Consider the following 19,266-nt stretch of genomic DNA (forward strand, 5'->3'; position numbering starts at 1 on the left):
ATAATTTTATTTATTTATTTATTTATTAGGGGTAGCTCAAGTCAATAGAATAGGCATATATAAACGTTTACTGATCCTTTTCAGTAACTACTTAATACATAGACTGTTTATAGACTGATTTTGTTTATATTGTTTATAATTATTGTATATTATGTGTGATGACTTCATAAAAAAATACTACTGCTGCTATTACTACTATTTCTGTGACTTCATTATAAGGCTCAAATATGTTTTGTGGCTCCAGACAGATGTTTTGGGGGTTTTTTGTGCCAAAAATGGCTCTTTTGGTAGTAAAGGTTGCCCCTAATATAGATCTATTAGCCTATTTGTCAGTGTCTCAATTTGTCCAATGACCAAATGCAAAATGAATGACATTCTTCACTAGCATGGCTATAAACTCTCAGGGTCTATAGTCTTGTTTTTCTACAAGTGTCATTGTTAACACATAAACATAGACACAAATGTCACAGCAAATGCACGAATGCACACACATACTGAATGTGCACACAGGCCAGAATACACAAACACAACAACAGACAAAGTAGAAAGTTAATAAAAATAGGTGACTGAGTGATTTCTTGAATGTTTTTTGTGTATCAACCAGGTGGTGATTCGAGGGCAACTTCCAGCTGACAGCAAAGCCCCCGAGGTCCTGGCCATCGATGACCTATCTTTCAGTCCCGGCTGTGTGACTGTGACTGGTACTGCCAACATTAATAACATCTCACTACACACAGGAGACAAGTTCAGACCTTGACATTTTAAAATATCGCCACACATAAACAGACCACCATAAACCTGTTTTGAATACTGATAACAGGGGAAGACACTAATGGAGGGGATTCATAACAGAATAACTGAATCATCAAAATAGTGCTTACTAGACATTTTCCTGCACTGAACATGGAGCAGTCAGTGTCACAATGTATGGGTTTATTTATGTCTGCTATAGCGTGTTGCCTGCAGCTCAGTGATGAATATGATAAAGCTGAACATCTTGTCTGACAGCGTTTGATAAAGCACCGTCCTCTGGGCATTTTGGGCATAATTTCTACATGTTGCCTTGGTGATGTGCAGGTATTTGAGCTGCGAGTGCAAACTATACCATCTTTACAACTACTATTATTCATCCAATATAAGATGATGTCCCTGCTCTCTGCCTGTAAAACAACAGTTGAGCTTTATTGATTGTCTCATTTAGGCTGCGACCTGTGCCCTCATCATTTTTAGGTTTCTTTCTCTGGTGGAGACGGAGCTGCTCTAGAGGCAGAAATAATGTCACAGATTTAAGTTAGATGTTAATGGCCTGAGCCAAAGGCCCCGAGTTTTTCAAGGATCTTTGCTTAATCTCCTGTTTCAGATGTTATCAGCCATTAAATGGTTGTTATCACTACCATTATAATGCTTCAGGCAAGGGAAACTGCACCTGTGGGCCAGAAGGTGCATATCCAACGTTGTGAAATGGCAGCTCTTTCATTAGGCTTGGACACCAAAACAACTTGGTTAAGTTTAGGGAAACATGGTTTGCGTTGTTCTCTCTCTCTGTCCTGCTATGTATTATTTTGTCATTAGGTTACTGTAATTTTATTATGTTGATGTGTTCTGTGCACAAGACATCTATTGCATGTCTCCGTCTTTCCTCGGTTGCTTTTCTTAAGGTTTTTTTATCATTTTTGTCCCAGTTAAAGGGTTTTCTTGGTGGTCATTTTTCCTTATCTGCTGTGAGGGTCACAGGACAGAGTGATGCCGGTTGTTGTAAAGCCCTCTGATTGTGATTTGTGATTTGATATCGAGCTTTATAAATATAATTGAATTTAATTAAAATAAGTACATTTGTTACATAACTTAAGTTATGTATGTGACGTAAGTTATGTATATTATGTACTTAAGTATACATGTAACTTACAATAAGTTGTTAAATTTTTTCATACAGGACACAAACAGCGGTCTGGGTCTGGGTGAAAGTCCTGTGTTTGTTTGGCCCATCTGTCCTTTGTTGCCCTTTCTTTCTTTTTTTAAAGATTATTTTTGGGGGATTTTCCCTCTATTTGATAGGCATATTAGCATGGAAGGGTGAGAGAGAGGGGATGACGTGCAGCAAAGGGCTGATGGTGGAATTGAACCCCTGGCCGCTGCGGAAAGGACATTGCCTTCATACATGAGGCACCTGTTCTACCAGTTCAGCGACTTGGCACCCCAATTGCCTTTTACACGGTCTCTTGATTTCCTCCTTTGCTCCTATCATAATTGCTATGGCTAATAGAGGTCTGCACTTAAAAGCAATAAATGTAAAAGCGAGGCTATACAGGTACTACCTCCAATCTATGCACCAGATGACTATTCAATGGGCTGATAACATTTGAACCGGGTGACTAAATGCTGAGCTATAATTGCAAAGAAGGATTTTTACTGATTATGTACATTTTAAAAATCAGATAATAATTCCGACTTCCTCATTCATTAATAACCAGGGAAGGTCTGCAGGCAAGCTGTCTAACCTAGATGATTTATTTAGGATACATTACATATTTAGTGTTTGTAGCAAGAGTGCTACAGAAGGTTTTTCTCGCTTCTTATACAACCACGAGGCTGAAACTTCCAGCTCATCCCCCGGAGTCTGGTACATAAGGACACAATCTTGAGCCCAAACAACTAAAGTTCCTCTAAGAGTAACTTTTCCAAGACATATTTCTGTAATTAATACTTAAAAAGGCCATGGTCAGTACTTTTATGTTAATAATGGATCAAATGGCAGTGCGCATGTGAAGGGTGGCGCCATTGGTGACAAAAGCACAGAGTTTTATCACCCTGCTTTGCTGTCCCCCTCAGTTATGCAGCATTTTGTCTTCTTTGTTTTGTTTTTCTGTCCCACAGCTTTATGGACCACTCTCAATCTAAAATGTAGGGCTCAAACTACAGGGGTTTTGGGACAATTTTAACCAAATTTCCCCTCCCAACAATAGGAGAAATGTGGACGTTGACCTTGGTTGGTGCCGATGTTCGGCCTAGATTGTTTGGTAATGTGAGGAGCTTACAGATTCGGTGTACGCCTCCCAAGCTGCTCAGACTCATTGGAGCCATCCTGATAATTTCAATCCCATTTCTTTTTTTTAAAAAGGATGATTTCACTTTATGTCAGTAGGAAGATGTAGACTGTGTTGCCAAGTAAACGTAAACAGTCAGCCCTTGAGATTCATGTAAACTAGCAATCTACTGTTGACTGATTGACTGACTGTCTGTTGACTAAAATCTCAACTCCAGTTCTCGCTGAAGAACAACATTAAGACAAACTGTGTTGACTGTGTCTCCCCAACCATTTCCTCATCCAGACTTACTCAGCACTCTGTGTTTGTTTTCTCTCATTGCATAGCATCCTTAACATTATAGCAAGTTGTTGCACCACGTCAGTCTCTGTTTTGCATACATCTGCTCCCCCATGAGATCACATGAAGAGGTGCCTCTGGCACAATAATCTTAATAATATTCTGTAGTGTGTGATGCACCATTGTTTTCAAATCCTGTAGTGCGTGCATGTTTGAGATTGGAGAGAAAAACATTTGTAAAGTTTTTCTTTATATGCAACCGGATTTCAAAATGGGTTAGGATTTTTAAGCTCCTATAGTCTAAGCCCGGCTTAAATGACTATTTGAGTTCTAATAATGCTGTATGTCTGCTTGATGTGTAACTATGCAATAATTTGTTGCTTGTTCACCATGTCATGTTTGTCATTTTTGCGTTTACAGCTCATTAAGCTTCCCCTAAGTGGCTCAAAAGATCAATTACGGCAAGCTGAAGTTGATTCAAGTGTTTTAAAAAAAGAGCAAAGTGTGACGCAATTTAGAGTTTGTTTGGCAACACAAGTCTCCTTGGCACTTGATCCTGTAGTGCCCATGTGTTTTTTGCTCCCAACAGTGGATTTGTGAAGTGCTCTACACCTCAGACAGCATGGTTAAAGCTACATCTGTAACTCAAACTTTTTACAAACTTCTTTTTACAACCACAGCTCCAGTGCTGGAAAAATAACTAAAGGCAGTTGATTAAAATACCAATAAGACTTTACTACACAGGCAAAGGGTTATAATGTATGACACATCTGTATCGGCTGACAGTGAGGGAATACAAGGGTATCGATATGTAGCTCACATATAATATTGATAATTGCATGCCATTATGGTCACTTGCATAGGATTCTTTATGCCCCATGTTCTTTAATTAAATCTATTACATAGCCAATAAAGTTACTGAGTTATGGATTTACAGGATCAAATCAAGTGCCCAGTTATAAATTATAACATTATAAGTGTTGAATACTGGCCTGTAGTTAAATGGATGCAGAGTGAAAATAAGACAAAAATGTTGTAAATTATGCCCTTTGCACCTCGTGGTTATAAATCACACTCTTTGCTTGTGCAAGTTTTCTTGCATGTTTTGAACATGAGCTGGCCACTATACAATTTATTTTAAGGCTGTTATGTGCCTAATTGATATCCTCAGTCATTTTTGTTTGACCTGCTCTAAAGAATCTCTGCCCTTGTGTTCCTTAATCATTTTAATAAATATTTTATCTTGCTCAGAGTCAGCTAGGGAAACACAATTCATAGGTGTATTATCCCAAAAGACAACCCTGTCTCCTAAAAATGATGCTTAAATCGTGCCAAACATATTAAATTAACAACATTTTGTCAATATGTGGTATGCATGAAAATGTAATCCAGGTACATTTTGATTCCTACATAACATATTTGCTGTTCAAAAATCAATTGTACATAACCTACAATATTCAAGATACAGGGTTGGTACAGAAGCATGAGACAAGTGTTACTTATTAAAGCTGTAATTATCAGTATTTTCATATTAACAATTGATTCAATTACATAATTAAATGAATGTGCACTGCCTACAAACAAATGGCAGATATACCAAGAAAGCAAGTGACAGCGTAGTCGTCAGAAGGAAATGTTCTCATTAAGCTTTTCTGCAAACCACGAAGAAGTTACATTTGCACGTTTTATCAGAAAAAATGTAACACTAAATGAAAATAGAGCTACAAGGACATTTACATTTGCCAGGTGGCCAGAAACATGACCAAATATGAATCTTGAATCTCACCACTTGATGTGAAACACAGTGTTTGACAGTTTGTTAGCCGTAGGAACAAGCTAGCAAGGGGATGATATGTCAGTGTTGTGTTTACAGCTTGTTCCAGCTTGTCCCTCAAAGTGGCTGAGAAGATTTATTAAAACTAATCAGAAACACCTAAAAACCTGTGATATTATATTTCCCTTTGCATCTGTTAGACTGGGGCAACTTTTATTATGCCTCTCAGCCGGCAATAGCTGTGGTTGTTTTGTTTTTGGGTTGTCCATCTGTCTGTCTGTCCCGCTCCCATGAACGTGATATCTCAAGACCGCCCTGAGGGAATTCAAGTGCCCGCTTAGTCTAGACAATGATATGATTAGAATTTGGTATTCAAAGGTCACAGTGACCTTTCGTCAGTCTCATTCTCCTGACGCTATATCTCAAGAAGGCTTTGAGGAGGTTTCTGTGAATTTGACACAAACAAATGAATTAAGTAGAAATCTGGTGGTCGAAGGTCAAAAGTCAACTTTACTGTGACTTCATAAAACATATTTTTGGCCATAATTCAAGAATTTATACACTGAAATGTCACACAAATTTCTAATAGGAATTAAAGTTCTGAAATTTTATATCCAAGAGGTTAAAGGTCAACTGTGACATTATAATGTTATGCAAAACACTTTTTATGGACATTACTGCATAAGTCAGCGTTTGGTCAGAAATGGTGATGCTAATCTTGGGTGTTCACCTTGAAACTGTGCTGATTGTATAGATCTTCTGTGCTGCTGGGGGAAGATGTGTGTGAAGTGTCCATGTTTTCAGAAATTCATGTTAACTGCAACCGCAGCTTGACTGATGCACGGTTATTCTTGGTCTTTCTATAAGTAAATACTTCGGTGACCTTATGTATGTGCCAGCATTGCTCAGCCCGACTTCAAAAAGTTAGTTTCTGCTGAACTCTAAAAGCAGAAATCATTTAAAGACTTATTTTCAAAAGCCAGCCAAAACCCATTTGAAAAATGGACAATTTTTTCACTTATGTTTCCAATACTCCTTGTAAGCAGAATGAAATTGAGTTCATTTAGGAGATGGGGTCTCGGACGTACTATTGATCAAAGTATCTGAACTTCATTTATTACTTCACAGTTGAGTCTAATCTTCCATAACACAGCTAATGTACTTACTCTTCTCTGGATGCAGCTGAGCTCATCTGTATTAATCCACCATGATCTCCCATGAGTGCTCTTTAATTATAGAATCACTTGATAGGAGTTAGTGATAACGACTGTAGCTCTTTGTATCTGGTGGGCCTACCTCTGATCTGATAGCTCTCGGTATCAAAGTGCCTCCTGCAGCTGAACAATGTAACATCGATTGTATATTAATCTCTCTTTTTTGATTCCTGTCGCAGAGAGCAGCGTACCTCCTCCTCCTGTTTGCCCTCCCTCGTGGTTCGCCTGTGGCAGTGGGGAGTGCATCGAGGAGAGCAAAGTGTGTGACTTTACCCCACATTGTCCCGACGCAGAGGATGAAGCCAGCTGCCGTAAGAACCTTGTTGCCAAGTTACCCATTCAAATAATCGTATTTATTTGTTGGTTTGACTGAGAACGGTTATATATTTATCTGCCAATATGACGGCAATGGCTGACATTTAAAGACAATTTCCTGGTTTGGAGCATTTCCTTAGTATGAATCAGAATTGTATCCTCTTTGTGTTATTTTTATATTTGATTTGTCCTTGTAGGCTGATGAATAAGACCCCAACCCAAGGATTTATCCAGATTGTGAACACTATTTTTATCCCGTTGAAACCAGAGCAAATTGGCTATTGCTTTCAAATAGAATCACACTAAAGAATGAATTTTAAGGCTGAACTTTATTTCTCTCTGTATTTAGCATCAGAGTGTGACTTTGAGGCTGGTTCTTGTGGCTGGTACGAGCTTACCTTTGGCGACGGCTTTGACTGGGTCAGGGGCTCCTCTGTGGAGGTACCTCCAGACTACCACCCACCACCTCTGGACCACTCTACAAACAGCACTGAAGGTAGAGAAACACACCACATATGTTCAGCAGCAATGTCGTCATCTGCAATGCAGTCACTGAAATAAAAAAAAAGTGATGAGCCGATAAGATGACCTCGCTTTGTCCAGGGTGTGGAAAAAGCTGGCAAAAAATACAACTATCAAGAGATGAAATCAAGGTTTTGTGGAATGAAATAAAATCCCTTGTCTGTGTGTTTTTTGAGATAAGCACTTCACGGAGAACTGCCTTCTCAGCCATCTGAATAATAGAAAGGAAATCAACATATGCTGTACTCACTCTGAATATTAACACCTCATCATTCAGTGGAATACACAATACTGTTCTGGTCTCTCAGGTTTCTGGACCACAACATGTAACAGTATATTATGCCTCATTACATCTTTATAGCCTACTCTTTTCTCCACAACTAACCAAAAAACATTAACTTTTAGGGTGGATTTATGGATTCGACAAGGACTTTTGTTGTGAATTGACTTGCTAACATCATCCAGGTTTTTTTAGCAGCACCATCTGTTGTTTTGTTATGTACATTGTGTGAACATGCTGAGAAAAGATGCTCTGTTAGGTTCAGATTTGGAGACAGTGCAGGCAGTGAACTGAAGTCCCTGTTATGTTTCTGGGAAGCATCTTCATATGCTGCGAGCTTTGTGAAATGACACATATCCCGGCGGGAGCATCTGTTGGAAGGTTTAGAAAATATGACTGTGACCATCCAAAGACTAAACACAATGTGCAGGTATGTGGTGGTCTTCAAACTGTGTTTATTTGGCAGTTAGACACCTAATAGGAGCCAAGAAAACTTTCCAACTCTGTCAGACCACTACCTCAAGCTGTGCAGCATCGGCCAGAATGGATTCATATGTTCTTGCTGTTATAACCCCGCCATAGGCCAGTTGTCATATTTTCCTTTTTAAGGTGTTTTTAATGATGAATGCATTACAAATGCACTGCCCCACACAGCCAAAACGCAGCAACTATAAATAACTCTGCTGTAGTCATTTATCAGGTATTTATTACCTCCAGCTCTGGTCGGCATCTATGGAAACACAATAACCGGGTAAACATGCTGATTTCCACTCCTTAACTGGTGAGATGCAATCATGCGCCGCCACTAATAACTATCCATCTCCACCTGAGTAGCGCTCAAACATTGCTCCAAATAAGTTCATATTGAGGTTGAAAGAGACACTAAATAGGTAAGACATAAATAAAGAAAAGTAACCACTGCAAAGTTTTCAAAGACTTCTCTCCATGCTGCTTTCCATTGTTTACCTGTTCTGCCGACTGTCCAAAACGTCCAACAGACACAGCGATAAAACAACCCACACACACATACTCGTCTGTTGCAGAGCCCTGCTCTACTGGCAATAGGAAAGGAGTTTATGGCCTATTTTTAGCAGGTTTATCCGTGTTGCAAAACCTGCATGCATGCGCTAATTTTTATGGAAAATGGGTATAAGTGTTTGGAAACTTATGATGCTAATTATTTTCTATTCTCGCTTGATGCACTATTTCAGTTTCCAAGTAGTCTGGTTCTCAGTTGTTATATTGTTATTGTTATATAATGTGCCAAACATTCTCAATAGGAGACATTGAACATGCAGGCAGGCCGGTCTAGTACCCACACCCTTTTACTATGAAGTTACACTGTTGTAACATGTACACAATGTGGCTTGTCATTGTCTTACTGAAATAAGCATGGACATCCCTGAAACAGACGTCATCTGGATGGCGACATATTTTGCTTCAAAACCTGTATGTACCTTTAGCATTTATAGTGCCTTCACAGATATGGCAGTAACCCATGCCATGGGCCCTTTGTGTCAGTCCATCTCAGATGAGCCCGGGCCCAGCGAAGTTGGCAGCGTTTCCGAATGTTGTTGGTATTTGGCTTTCACTTTGCATGTTAGTCTTAATTTGCATTTGTAGATGCAGCGACAAACTGTGTTTACCAACTATGATTGAGTTACTGAGCCCATGTAGTAATATCCATTATACAATGCAGTCTGAGGGGTAAAACTGCTGGACTGTTGAAACACGCACTTTTTCTCAAAGTGACTATCCTTGCTTGTGAACAACTGAGCCTGTTGAGGATGCCTTAACCTCTTTGCCTGTGGAATGTTTTCAGGTGTTTTTGGGGTTTTCAGAATTTTAAGGGGAGCTGTAAGAGATAGCTGCTAAAATGGAGCATTTCAGAATACAGCTGTATTCAGGCAGGCAGTATTAGAGCATCAAAGCATTTAAACATATCTTAATAGAAACCTAAAATAAAAGAATTAACCCGAGAATGACCAAAATATGGGATTCTCCTCTTATCCTCTTTATGTGTTTTTTGTTTATTAAGGGGTGCATCTTCATGTTGTGTGCAGGAGTGTAACCCATCATGGTTTGATGAGTTGTTTGAAAATAAATGACTCTCTGTGTATCACTTCTGCACAAAGCAGTTACTTGCGCATTTACAGCACGGCTGTTACCAAACAAGCCTTGGCATTGTCCTATGACCTGTCTCATCAACACACCGTTGGCATGATGACGGTGATATTCTCACTAGACGTGTCGCAGCGAAAAATCCTACAGGGAGAGGTATTTCTGACAGGATGAAATTGACCCATCTGGCAACAACAACAATGAGCGAGGGCGTTTAGTCGAAAAGTAAATAAAGCTCTCGACTGTCTGCATCTGTAACACTTTTAGCTTTTTCAGAGGTGATTCACTGTCTGGCGGAACAAGTTGTTTGCAGCAGTGTGTGTATGTGTGTGTGTGTGTGTGTGTGTGTGAGATAAACTAGAAGCAGAATATGGTTTGAATAGTAATTGTCGTCTCACTGACTGCAGGCCACTTCATGTTTATATTGAAGAACAGTAGCAGTCTTTATCCAAGGGCTGTTCTCCGAGGACCTTGGTTCAAACAATCTGCCTCCAGGTGTACCATGACCTTCTGGTGAGAGTCACACTGTTGCTTCCTTCTTTCCACTTGCTCAGCATGACTTATTATAACCAGAATCTGTAGATCTACCTGGAATTTATGTCTTTTCCATTGGCTGTCTCTCTTCCTCTGAGTTTTCTTGATCTTTTTCCCGCTCCTCCAACCATCATTTCACCTGTCTCAGCTCTGCTCTCTCAGCATCTCTTATTTCACAGTAAAACACAATGATAGGATACGCATCCGAATCTGTCATGTTCCGACAGCTTTATAGCCCGTAAAAGTTTATGTCAAATGACAGATTTTATTTTTCCAGTGGATGATTTGGAGGGATACTTTTGGCAGAGAAGGGCTAGAGGTTTATATTTTTTTTCTGCAGAGTAATCAAACGCCCTCATGTATTTCATCCAGCAAGCATATGCATGATCACAAGAGGAATCTGTGATTTACAGGATCTGGTGTGAGGAAATAATTTTAAAAGTATAATACCGCAGAATACAAGCATTGCTGTGCTGGAGTATTGTTGTCAGTTAAATCTCAGCTTCTCTGCCTTATCCCCCTCAGGCATTATAACTCAGGTATATCTGTGGGTGCTGCAGACATGTACCTTCGAATCAATGGAGACCAAAACAACACTATCATATGGAGAACTCTGTACGACCAGGGAACCCGCTGGAACCAGGTCACCGTACAGCTGGGACGCATCAAGCAGCCCTTCCAGATCGCTCTGGCTAAGATCAGCCTCGGTGTTTTTGATGGGGTCTCTGCCTTGGATGATGTCACCTTCAAGAACTGTTCAATGCCCCCTGCAGTGGGAGAGTGCCCCGCGCACACACATTTCCACTGCGTGCATACCAAGGCATGTGTGGAGCACTTGCAGCTCTGTGACCTTGTGGATGACTGCGGGGATGGATCAGACGAGGAGGGATGTTGTGAGTGTCTCTTTCCGTTAAAAATATTCAGTGGTGGAAAAATGCTTCTTTGTTTAAGACAAACTCCAAAAATTTCACACATCAGAGTCTCCTCTCAGGCGAAAAGCTTTTTGTGGCTTCCAACAAAATACTGGCATAACACACTTGAACCTTAGACTAAAATGTTGGTGGAGCTGCATTGTGGGTAGGCAAAATAAAAAAAAAGAGTGCAAGGCTAAATTAGTGCCCAGAAAAAGAGTACTGCAATGTAAAAAATCCATTATTCACTAAGTTGACAAGTATTTTTGGTTGAATGTATTTAAAGTATCAAAAGTAACTGTGCTTTTTCAAAAATGTCCCCTGTCATTTTTTTTACTCCTATATATTCATTATTGGGTAATTTACTGATGCATTGTTGTGCAAGTAGCAGTTTGTTGTTGTATTTGGTGAAGGTGAAGCCATTTTATATACTTTTAGGTGAAATCTATAGCACTCCATCATTCAATATTTTGACTTTTGACTGTAGTTGTTGAATAAATGTAATGGAGTAAAAAGTGTATTTCCCTTGGAAATGTAGTGGAAAAGAAGTATAAAGTGACTGAAAATGTAAATATTCAAGTAAAGTACAATTAACTTTAAGTGTTGCTTTCTGGTTTCGATGTCTTGTCACGTCTCACAGCTCCAGAGCTGCAGTGTAACTTCGAGCACGGGCTGTGCAACTGGAAACAAGAAAAGAGTGGAGGAGATGTGTTTGACTGGACCCGCACTCGAGGCCCCACTCCGTCCTTCAACACGGGGCCCTGGAAGGACCACACACTGGGCACCAGCTACGGTTACTACCTCTACATCGAGTCCTCTGTCCCCCAGGAGTTCAAGGACACAGCTGTGCTGCTGAGCAGAGTCTTCCAACCCACCCACAACCGCGGCAAGGAACCGTCCAGGTCCCGCCACCGCTGCGTTTTCCGGTTTCATTACCACATGTTCGGCTCACACGTGTTCTGCCTGGCGGTATACATCAGGACCGCCACTACCGGCCGTGGGCAGATGCTGTGGGTGCGATATGGAGACCAAGGAAACCTGTGGCACAGGAAGACTCTCTACCTCACCAGCGCTCGACCTTTCCAGGTAATTAACACTCATTTTTGACTTGAAACGATGTGAACAAGCGAACATCAGATTATTTCACTTGTTCCCAATGAAGATGTCCCAGCCTGCTCTGTACGATCAGGCTATTCCCCGTGTCGCTTGCTTGGGAAAATATTCACTTCGGCTCCGTTTTTGCGAAGGTTTTCAGAGAAACAGCAAGTTTGTAGTATAACTTAACTTTTCTTGGAGGTTCACAAACAAAAACAGAGCCGACGTGAGCAATTTTTCAAGAAAGCGACATGTCTTGGCCTGCTCTCTGATGGAGTATTTTAGGACATCGTCATTGGGAACAACTGAAACAATCTGACGTTCGCGTATTTGCATCACATAGTCTTACAGATCAGTGTAATGTCCCAGTAATTGATCCAAAATGGGAATTCATTTTTGTGTGTGTGTGTGTGTGTGTGTGTGATTAGGCCTCATTTAGTGTGTACAGGATCAAGTGTTAGTTTGCAAAGAGCAGATCGATCATTAATATATTTCTGATGGTTTAAGCAGTAATTGAAAAATTAGGGGTCAACCGCTATTGATTTTTAAGGCCCGATATTACTACCGATTATTAGTAGTTAATGAGGCCGATATTTGGAACCAATATACATTTACAATAAAATTTAAAATCTTTTTGTCAATTTTCAGAATTTGGAATATAACAAACTCCATTTTAATAAAAAAAAAAAGAATAAATAAAAGGTCTGAAGCTGCTCCATAGACAATAAATGTGAGCCTTATTTTGTGAACCTCCAGGATATTTGTTGTCCTTTTTATACCCAAATGGGCTTAACTCTATTGTAGTGTTCTCAGTTCTGAAACAAAAAATATAGCCACAAACTCGGATTATTCCCCTGTGTGCTTTGTGTCAATAAACATCACAAATGATAGCATTTCCAGTTTTTGGATTTGGGAGCGAGTTGTTCATTTTTACTCATATTTATGGACTATCTGAGACCAAAGGAATAACATTTGAAAATGGGTGTAGGTCCCCTCTAATGGTCTATCTGGCCAAAGTGGATCTAGTTTTCACTATATAACTGTTGGGTAGTTTACTTTAATGCCACTAGTAGTCACATCACATCCTGCTCTGACTCATTTGCAGTCTGTCCTCATGTGCAATCAAGGACAGACGTGCAGACATGAGCCACAGGTAAACACGGCTCCTCAGCAGGCAACAATGAAACGCTAGTGAAGCAAAGAGTCTGTGTTTAAGAGTGCACTACGGCGTTGCATGATGAAGATCTATTTAACAGCTTCACTGCTTGCCATCGATCCCTGAAGATGGATGTTCTGTTGTCATTACTCATGAGTGAGTATAACTTGAGAGGCAGTTAAAGACTTTTCTTCCATTATGGCATTGAAAACAGGAGCTCTGTATGTCAAGTTAATTGACTGCAGAAAGGGTAAAAGTGAAAAAAAGAAGAGACACTGATGGATTGAATTTTGACTCAGGCTGATCCATTTGCTCCCACAGCGGGCAGATTGCCACAAAATGAAGTATTCTGATCTGCCAACAGAGTCAATTGTGCCAACTCACACCTGAACCACAACTAATGCACATATGAAGGCAGCACTGTCTCAGCTCAGAACATCTATAGGACATTTAGGAAATGCATTCAAAAAGCAACAAGAGCTTAACAGCTGTTTGCCAAGGTGGAAATGACTGATTATTGGAAAAACATTTCAGCACATGTTTGCAAAACACTGCTGCTTAAATCATGGTGATGTGACATTCTGCTTCAAAACCCAGGGTAAATACTCACACTGTGCCTCCTCCAGATAGTGCTCCAAATAAACATTTAACAGGCTTTCTTTGTTTATTAGATGTACTTTATTCTCTGCTTTTATTTTTGAGGTCCAGTCTGTTTTCTGTGAAAGTCAACATGAGCCTCTCTTCATTCAATATTTCCAAATTATGTTCTACTTCTTGGCAGTGACACAAGGTCAACAGACCCGGTGGCTGCTGACACAACTCAACTGAAGCAATAATCTTTGAGCTAATGATTTGTTGTATCTGAAAGCTGCTGACAAAACTTGACAAAACAAAATCAGTGTATGTAGAAACGGTTATTGGCAAGCGGGCAAGGAAATACACTTAAACAACATTAAAGCAATAGCACATGAAGGTCCCTTTAAAATATTGGGACCATTTTTGTGATTTGGTTTTGTACGGAAATGGAAAAAGAGGGGTTGTGTCAATGTAAAGCAATTTCAAGCATCGACTTGACACATCTCTCTGTCGTTTGTTGCCTCTTTGTGGTTATAATGCATCTCTTTATAGTCATTTTAAGTCTCTGTGGTCAATTTTTTGCCTCTTTGTTGCTGTCTTGCCCCTTTAAGTTGTCATTGTGAGTCTCTTATTAGCGTCTCTTTGCAGCTGTTTCACGTCTCTTTTTAGTTGGTATGTGTCTTTTTGGACTTTTTGTGTCTCTTTGTAGTTCTGCATTTCTTTGTGGTCATTTGAGTCTCTGTAAGTCTATGCCGTTGTATTTATTCTTTTTGATTTATCACATTGTGCCTCTTGTGGTCTTTTGTGTCTCTGTGTAGTTATTTTATGTTTCTTTTTTGGGCCCCTGGTCCTGTGCCCAGTAGGCCTGTTCAGTAATCCATCCATGTCCATACGTGTGCAATAACTAATAATTTTAATTATTTACGACTGCATACATTCAGGTGTTCAGGCATTATTATACATGCTTGGTAACTGGGTGACTTACTGGAAATGGATTAACAAATAGCCGGTGCAACCCAAACTTAAATTGTTACTTTAAAGTAATGTTGTGTTGTTTGTTTTCATTTTCTGTTTTGTCAGATTTTGATAGAAGGTACAGTAGGAGATGATTTTAATGGAGACATTGCCATTGATGACCTTTCCTTCCTGAACTGCGACCCATATGAAGGTAAATGATTATGCCAGAACTCAAAATATGACCTTTCTAGGACAAATATCTTTGTTCTCCTAATTCCCTTATTTTCAGTTTCTCCTTTTAATTTTTTTTTTTTTTTTTTGCCATGATTTGTTTCAGGAGAGCTCCCCACAGTGAATAGCACAACCCCCACAGTGACCACTCCAGCTCCCACAGTTCAGCCACACAGCTGCCCTGTTGGAGAGTTTGTGTGTGCTGCACACGGGGAGTGTGTTGCCAACAGCAAAGTGTGTGACTTCAGATTGGATTGCTCTGATGGCTCAGATGAATTAAACTGTGGTAAGAATCTCTGCAGAGGAGTGGCTGTATCTTGTGCTTCCTGCCCGTCCCTTCTTTACTTAAGTTACCTTTCTCTTTCTCCAGTGAAGGAACGGTGTGATTTCGAAGGCGGGGACAGTTGTGGCTGGAAAACTGTCGACTCCTCTTTGGTCCCGATCCACGCATTTCGCTGGTCACCTGACCAGGGGGAGAGCATTCATGATGGAGAGCAGTACCACCGTCCCATTAATGATCACACCCTGTGAGTACCTGCGACCACAAACAATGAGTCAGTTAATCAGTTAGTTAAAAGTCCCTTCTTCATGCTGCCTTTTCATTTCTATACAGAACCAAATAATGGCAAGGTGTGATCTTTATACAGCATGGTGGCATTCAAGCAAAAAAGGCGTAACGGGCTTGACATGTAACATAATAGCGTCCGCCTTTAGTGTGACATATAACATATGTATAGGCCGAGGGTTACAAACAATAGCAATCGTATAACATGGCAATTGCAATTAAATACCTTCTCTGTTATATGGTGGTTATTATGAAGTATTACCCAACTAAGAGAAGTCAAGGGAGCTTTATTGTCAACCCACTCATGCACAAGTACATAATAATTTCAAGAAAAAGTAGAAATTCATATTAATTAGTGACTTTCCTTGCCTTTAGCAATCTTTTCTCTTTTATATACATTTTTCACTTTTTACTTTAATCTAAATGTACTGTGAGCTGAGTGAGTTAGCCCATCTATAGTGGATAGACAGTGACCTGATCGTCCTTATCTACGTTTTATTGAGGGCCAGTGAGAGCAGAAAATGGCACTTTGACCACTGCATTTCAGTAATTTCTTCCCTCAGCCAGAATTTCAGTCACTATCTCCCTTCACAACCTCTCTGTCTGCCTGAATGTCTCCACCCTTGACTGGCTCTCGATCGATAAGACTTGAGTTAAAGGGAGAGGGGAAGCTGTGTCACATTTAAGTGGAGCCGCACCTCTTATGGGATTTTAAAAAAAGCGGACTAGAAAGTGTCGAAGCAGATGCATACATATATTGGCACTGCACTGAGAGTGTGAGGATTCAAATGAGGTCTGTGAAGGCAATCACAGCACGCCTCGTCTCACTGTAGTTGGTGGACAGTGTTGTGATCAGCATTTTATAGCTTGCAGTCTTATGAGCTCAATAATGAAAATTAAACTGTTGTCATTGGGACCGTAACTACTGTAATGATTATTTTCATTGTTGATTAATCTGTTTAAACTCAATAAATCTGTTTTCCCGGTTGGCTAATTTGTCTAAAAACAATTGTCAAACAACAAATTGCCCTCTTTTCAAAATGCAATTTCTTTTAGGTTGGTCAGACCAAAACACAGCATATGATGACCTATAAATAAGATTCAGAACTATCTAACTATCAGCTATCTTTCTTCACGATTACCTCCTGCCCTGTAAAGCCCTAACTGGCTTCTTTATATCACTTGTTTTTGTCTCTCCCATATCATCCCATGGCTAATGGTCAGAGCAGCTAAATTACCTAAGCTGTCAAAACTTTCTTTAATGTCCCTCCACTCAAAAATATGTTTGCTTGTTGAATGTTTGACCTTCACTGTGTCGAATGATGTATGAGCAGAGTTTGACACTAGAGGGCTGTTTTCATATTTATCTGCTGAAGGGGAAACATTTGTCTGTGCTCACCTTAAAAGACTTACACAAGTGTGATCTGGAAACTTGAAACTGCCAGTGCACATGTCTTACAGTTAAGTACAAGACATCTAAAGTCCAGCGTCTTTCTTAATTTAAAATAATTAGCATATTCACAGAGTTTAGATTTTTCAATTAGGGAGAAGGAGTTTCTGTGATTTCAAGAATATTTAGAGGTTTTGGCAGAAACAATCCCATATCAGATACAAATTAATATTCAATACAATATTTTTTTACGTCTTTACATTTGGAGAAGAGCTTTAAATTCATACGAAGCCAGTGGAAGTAAAATAGGAGAACGAACCAAACAAGTGCCAGTTTTTAGTGACTTGCATACTACAAAAATAGAACAAGGTTTGTTTAATGTCCCAAAAAAGACAAAGAGTGTGCATACCGTAGAGGAAAAAGTTCAAAACTTCAAAATTTTACATCACCATTGAGAGAGAAGAAAAAGGTCGCACAGCATCAAAACAGTCCAGAGGCGTCTCTCAGAATAAAGGTGTTTTCTTGAAGGTCACGTGTACATAAAATCTGTAAAATACTGCATTTCATAAAGGCTTATGTTTTGAACAAAATGACTCATTGGCTACAGTAACCTTCACACCAGTATTCCCCTGTTATATGTCTTCTTAATGCAACAATATTTGAAATTTGATGTGGGCTGTATAAACAGCTTATCCTGTTTGAATATTCAGAATTAGACTACTATCCGAATTTTGCATTTTCTGATTAACACATGTTGGATTTGCTGGTATGATGTAGGTTTTTAGGAGCATTATTTAGGCATGTATACAGCTAATATGGACTAGTCTCAACTGGGGTTTTTACTGCAGTTTGTGACACATGGCCTTTCATCTATTTACGATTGTCTTTGTATGATTCGTTTTACACAAACCAACTCGCCAGCAGTTTGCAAGGCTGGGATGGAGATGTATGGAAAAGAAAATCCCTCATTTTTGGCTGGAAGGAGAAACACACCTGCTTTTAAACTTTATGAAAGACTTAGATATCAACAGGTTTTTGGATACGCACAAATATTGCAGCTTTGACAAAGCTGACGCTAATCGGAGTATGCATGGCAAAGGGAATATTGATTGAATATACATGTTCATTAGAAATGTAAACAGCTTAGCAGGAATATTGTCTGTTTTGGAATAAGGGTCGGAAACCTTTAATGGGAGACTAATGGGAGAATGTGTATGAGCTACAGTGAAAAACTTAAACTTTATGGAGAGAGCTTTGTTGGAAAAACCTCATTAGGGTTTCCATTACTTGAGTTCAAAAGAGTCATTATAACAAATCTTCCAACTGCAGAAGAGAACGTGTGGGCTCTCCATGATAAATTGTTATTATATATTCTGGTCTTGCCCATTATTAATTCCTTTCTGGCAGGAGGTTCTTCAAGTTCTGCAAAAAATACTCCAGGTGGACATTTCATTTAAGCTATGGATCCTGTGTTTGGGCACGCTGCCATGAGCAAATGATACCTCTCATGTTAGAGATCTATTTCGGAGCAGAAAATAACAGGATATGGCAGGACAAAAAACACTTGAGGAGAATATACACAAAAACTGGAATACAAGGAGCGGCCGTCAACGAGTAACTGCCCCTGTAGGTGACTCAAAGATGCAGCAATGAGTGGACTAATGACTGGGGTAGGTATACTGGATCTCATGAGCTTGATGCGAGGCATGTCTGGATAATCAGAGGTAATCAGGAATCAGGAGAGAGCAGAGGAGCACCATGCCAACACACACACGCACACACACACACACACACACACACACACACACACACAAGGCTGTGTGTCACGGCATGATTCTGCCTCCTCTCTCCCCTTCCTGCTCTCTCTGTCTTTGCCTCTGATTACAGGAGTGGGATCAGGTGTGCAGGTGTCAGGCTGCAGCTGCAATCCTTCTTTAATCCTCTCTGCCTCAAGTACTTCAAGTCCAGCACGCTGCCCGATCGTAGACTCTGCTTCAGTCAGTCTCGTTTCAGCCTCGGTCTCCTGCCTCTGTTTCCCACTCCTGCTCTGCATGAACTCACTGTGGGTCGTCTCAGCTCTCCCCTGAACCCCTCTGCCAGGTCACCCAGCCTTGCCCAGCTCAGCCCCCCCTGCTCCATTCCCTGCCCCAGACACTGGCTGCCCAAATTAAATTAGATCAGTCTCTCAATAAATTACCCTTTGTTCTAGTTCAAAACCTCTGAGTCTGCACATGGGTTTTCAAAACTTGCTCTTTACGCCATGACTGTGACATTTCTATTTTTATATCTCCTCATTAGCTAC

At 40.0% G+C, this 19,266-nt stretch overlaps 1 protein-coding gene across 3 annotated transcripts in view; it reads left to right on the forward strand.

Moving 5' to 3' along the window:
* Nucleotides 1-19,266, forward strand: part of malrd1 (MAM and LDL receptor class A domain containing 1) — a 78,180-nt gene that overhangs the window by 12,420 nt on the left and 46,494 nt on the right. For 2 of the 3 annotated variants that reach the window (XM_088072125.1, XM_042510908.2), the window contains exons 5-13: nt 605-701; nt 6,491-6,622; nt 6,976-7,122; nt 9,957-10,062; nt 10,609-10,976; nt 11,635-12,080; nt 14,902-14,989; nt 15,116-15,295; nt 15,380-15,536. In XM_088072125.1, coding sequence (XP_087928251.1) covers nt 605-701; nt 6,491-6,622; nt 6,976-7,122; nt 9,957-10,062; nt 10,609-10,976; nt 11,635-12,080; nt 14,902-14,989; nt 15,116-15,295; nt 15,380-15,536 — 1,721 coding nt within the window. Of the gene's footprint in view, nt 1-604; nt 702-6,490; nt 6,623-6,975; nt 7,123-9,956; nt 10,063-10,608; nt 10,977-11,634; nt 12,081-14,901; nt 14,990-15,115; nt 15,296-15,379; nt 15,537-19,266 lie in introns of those variants that run through there. The other variant, XM_088072126.1, reaches the window with a different exon arrangement.

This window comes from Plectropomus leopardus, chromosome 21 (assembly GCF_026936395.1).
Source record: "Plectropomus leopardus strain MGB_pleo_1.0 chromosome 21, ASM2693639v1, whole genome shotgun sequence".
Taxonomy (NCBI): Eukaryota; Metazoa; Chordata; class Actinopteri; order Perciformes; family Serranidae; genus Plectropomus; species Plectropomus leopardus.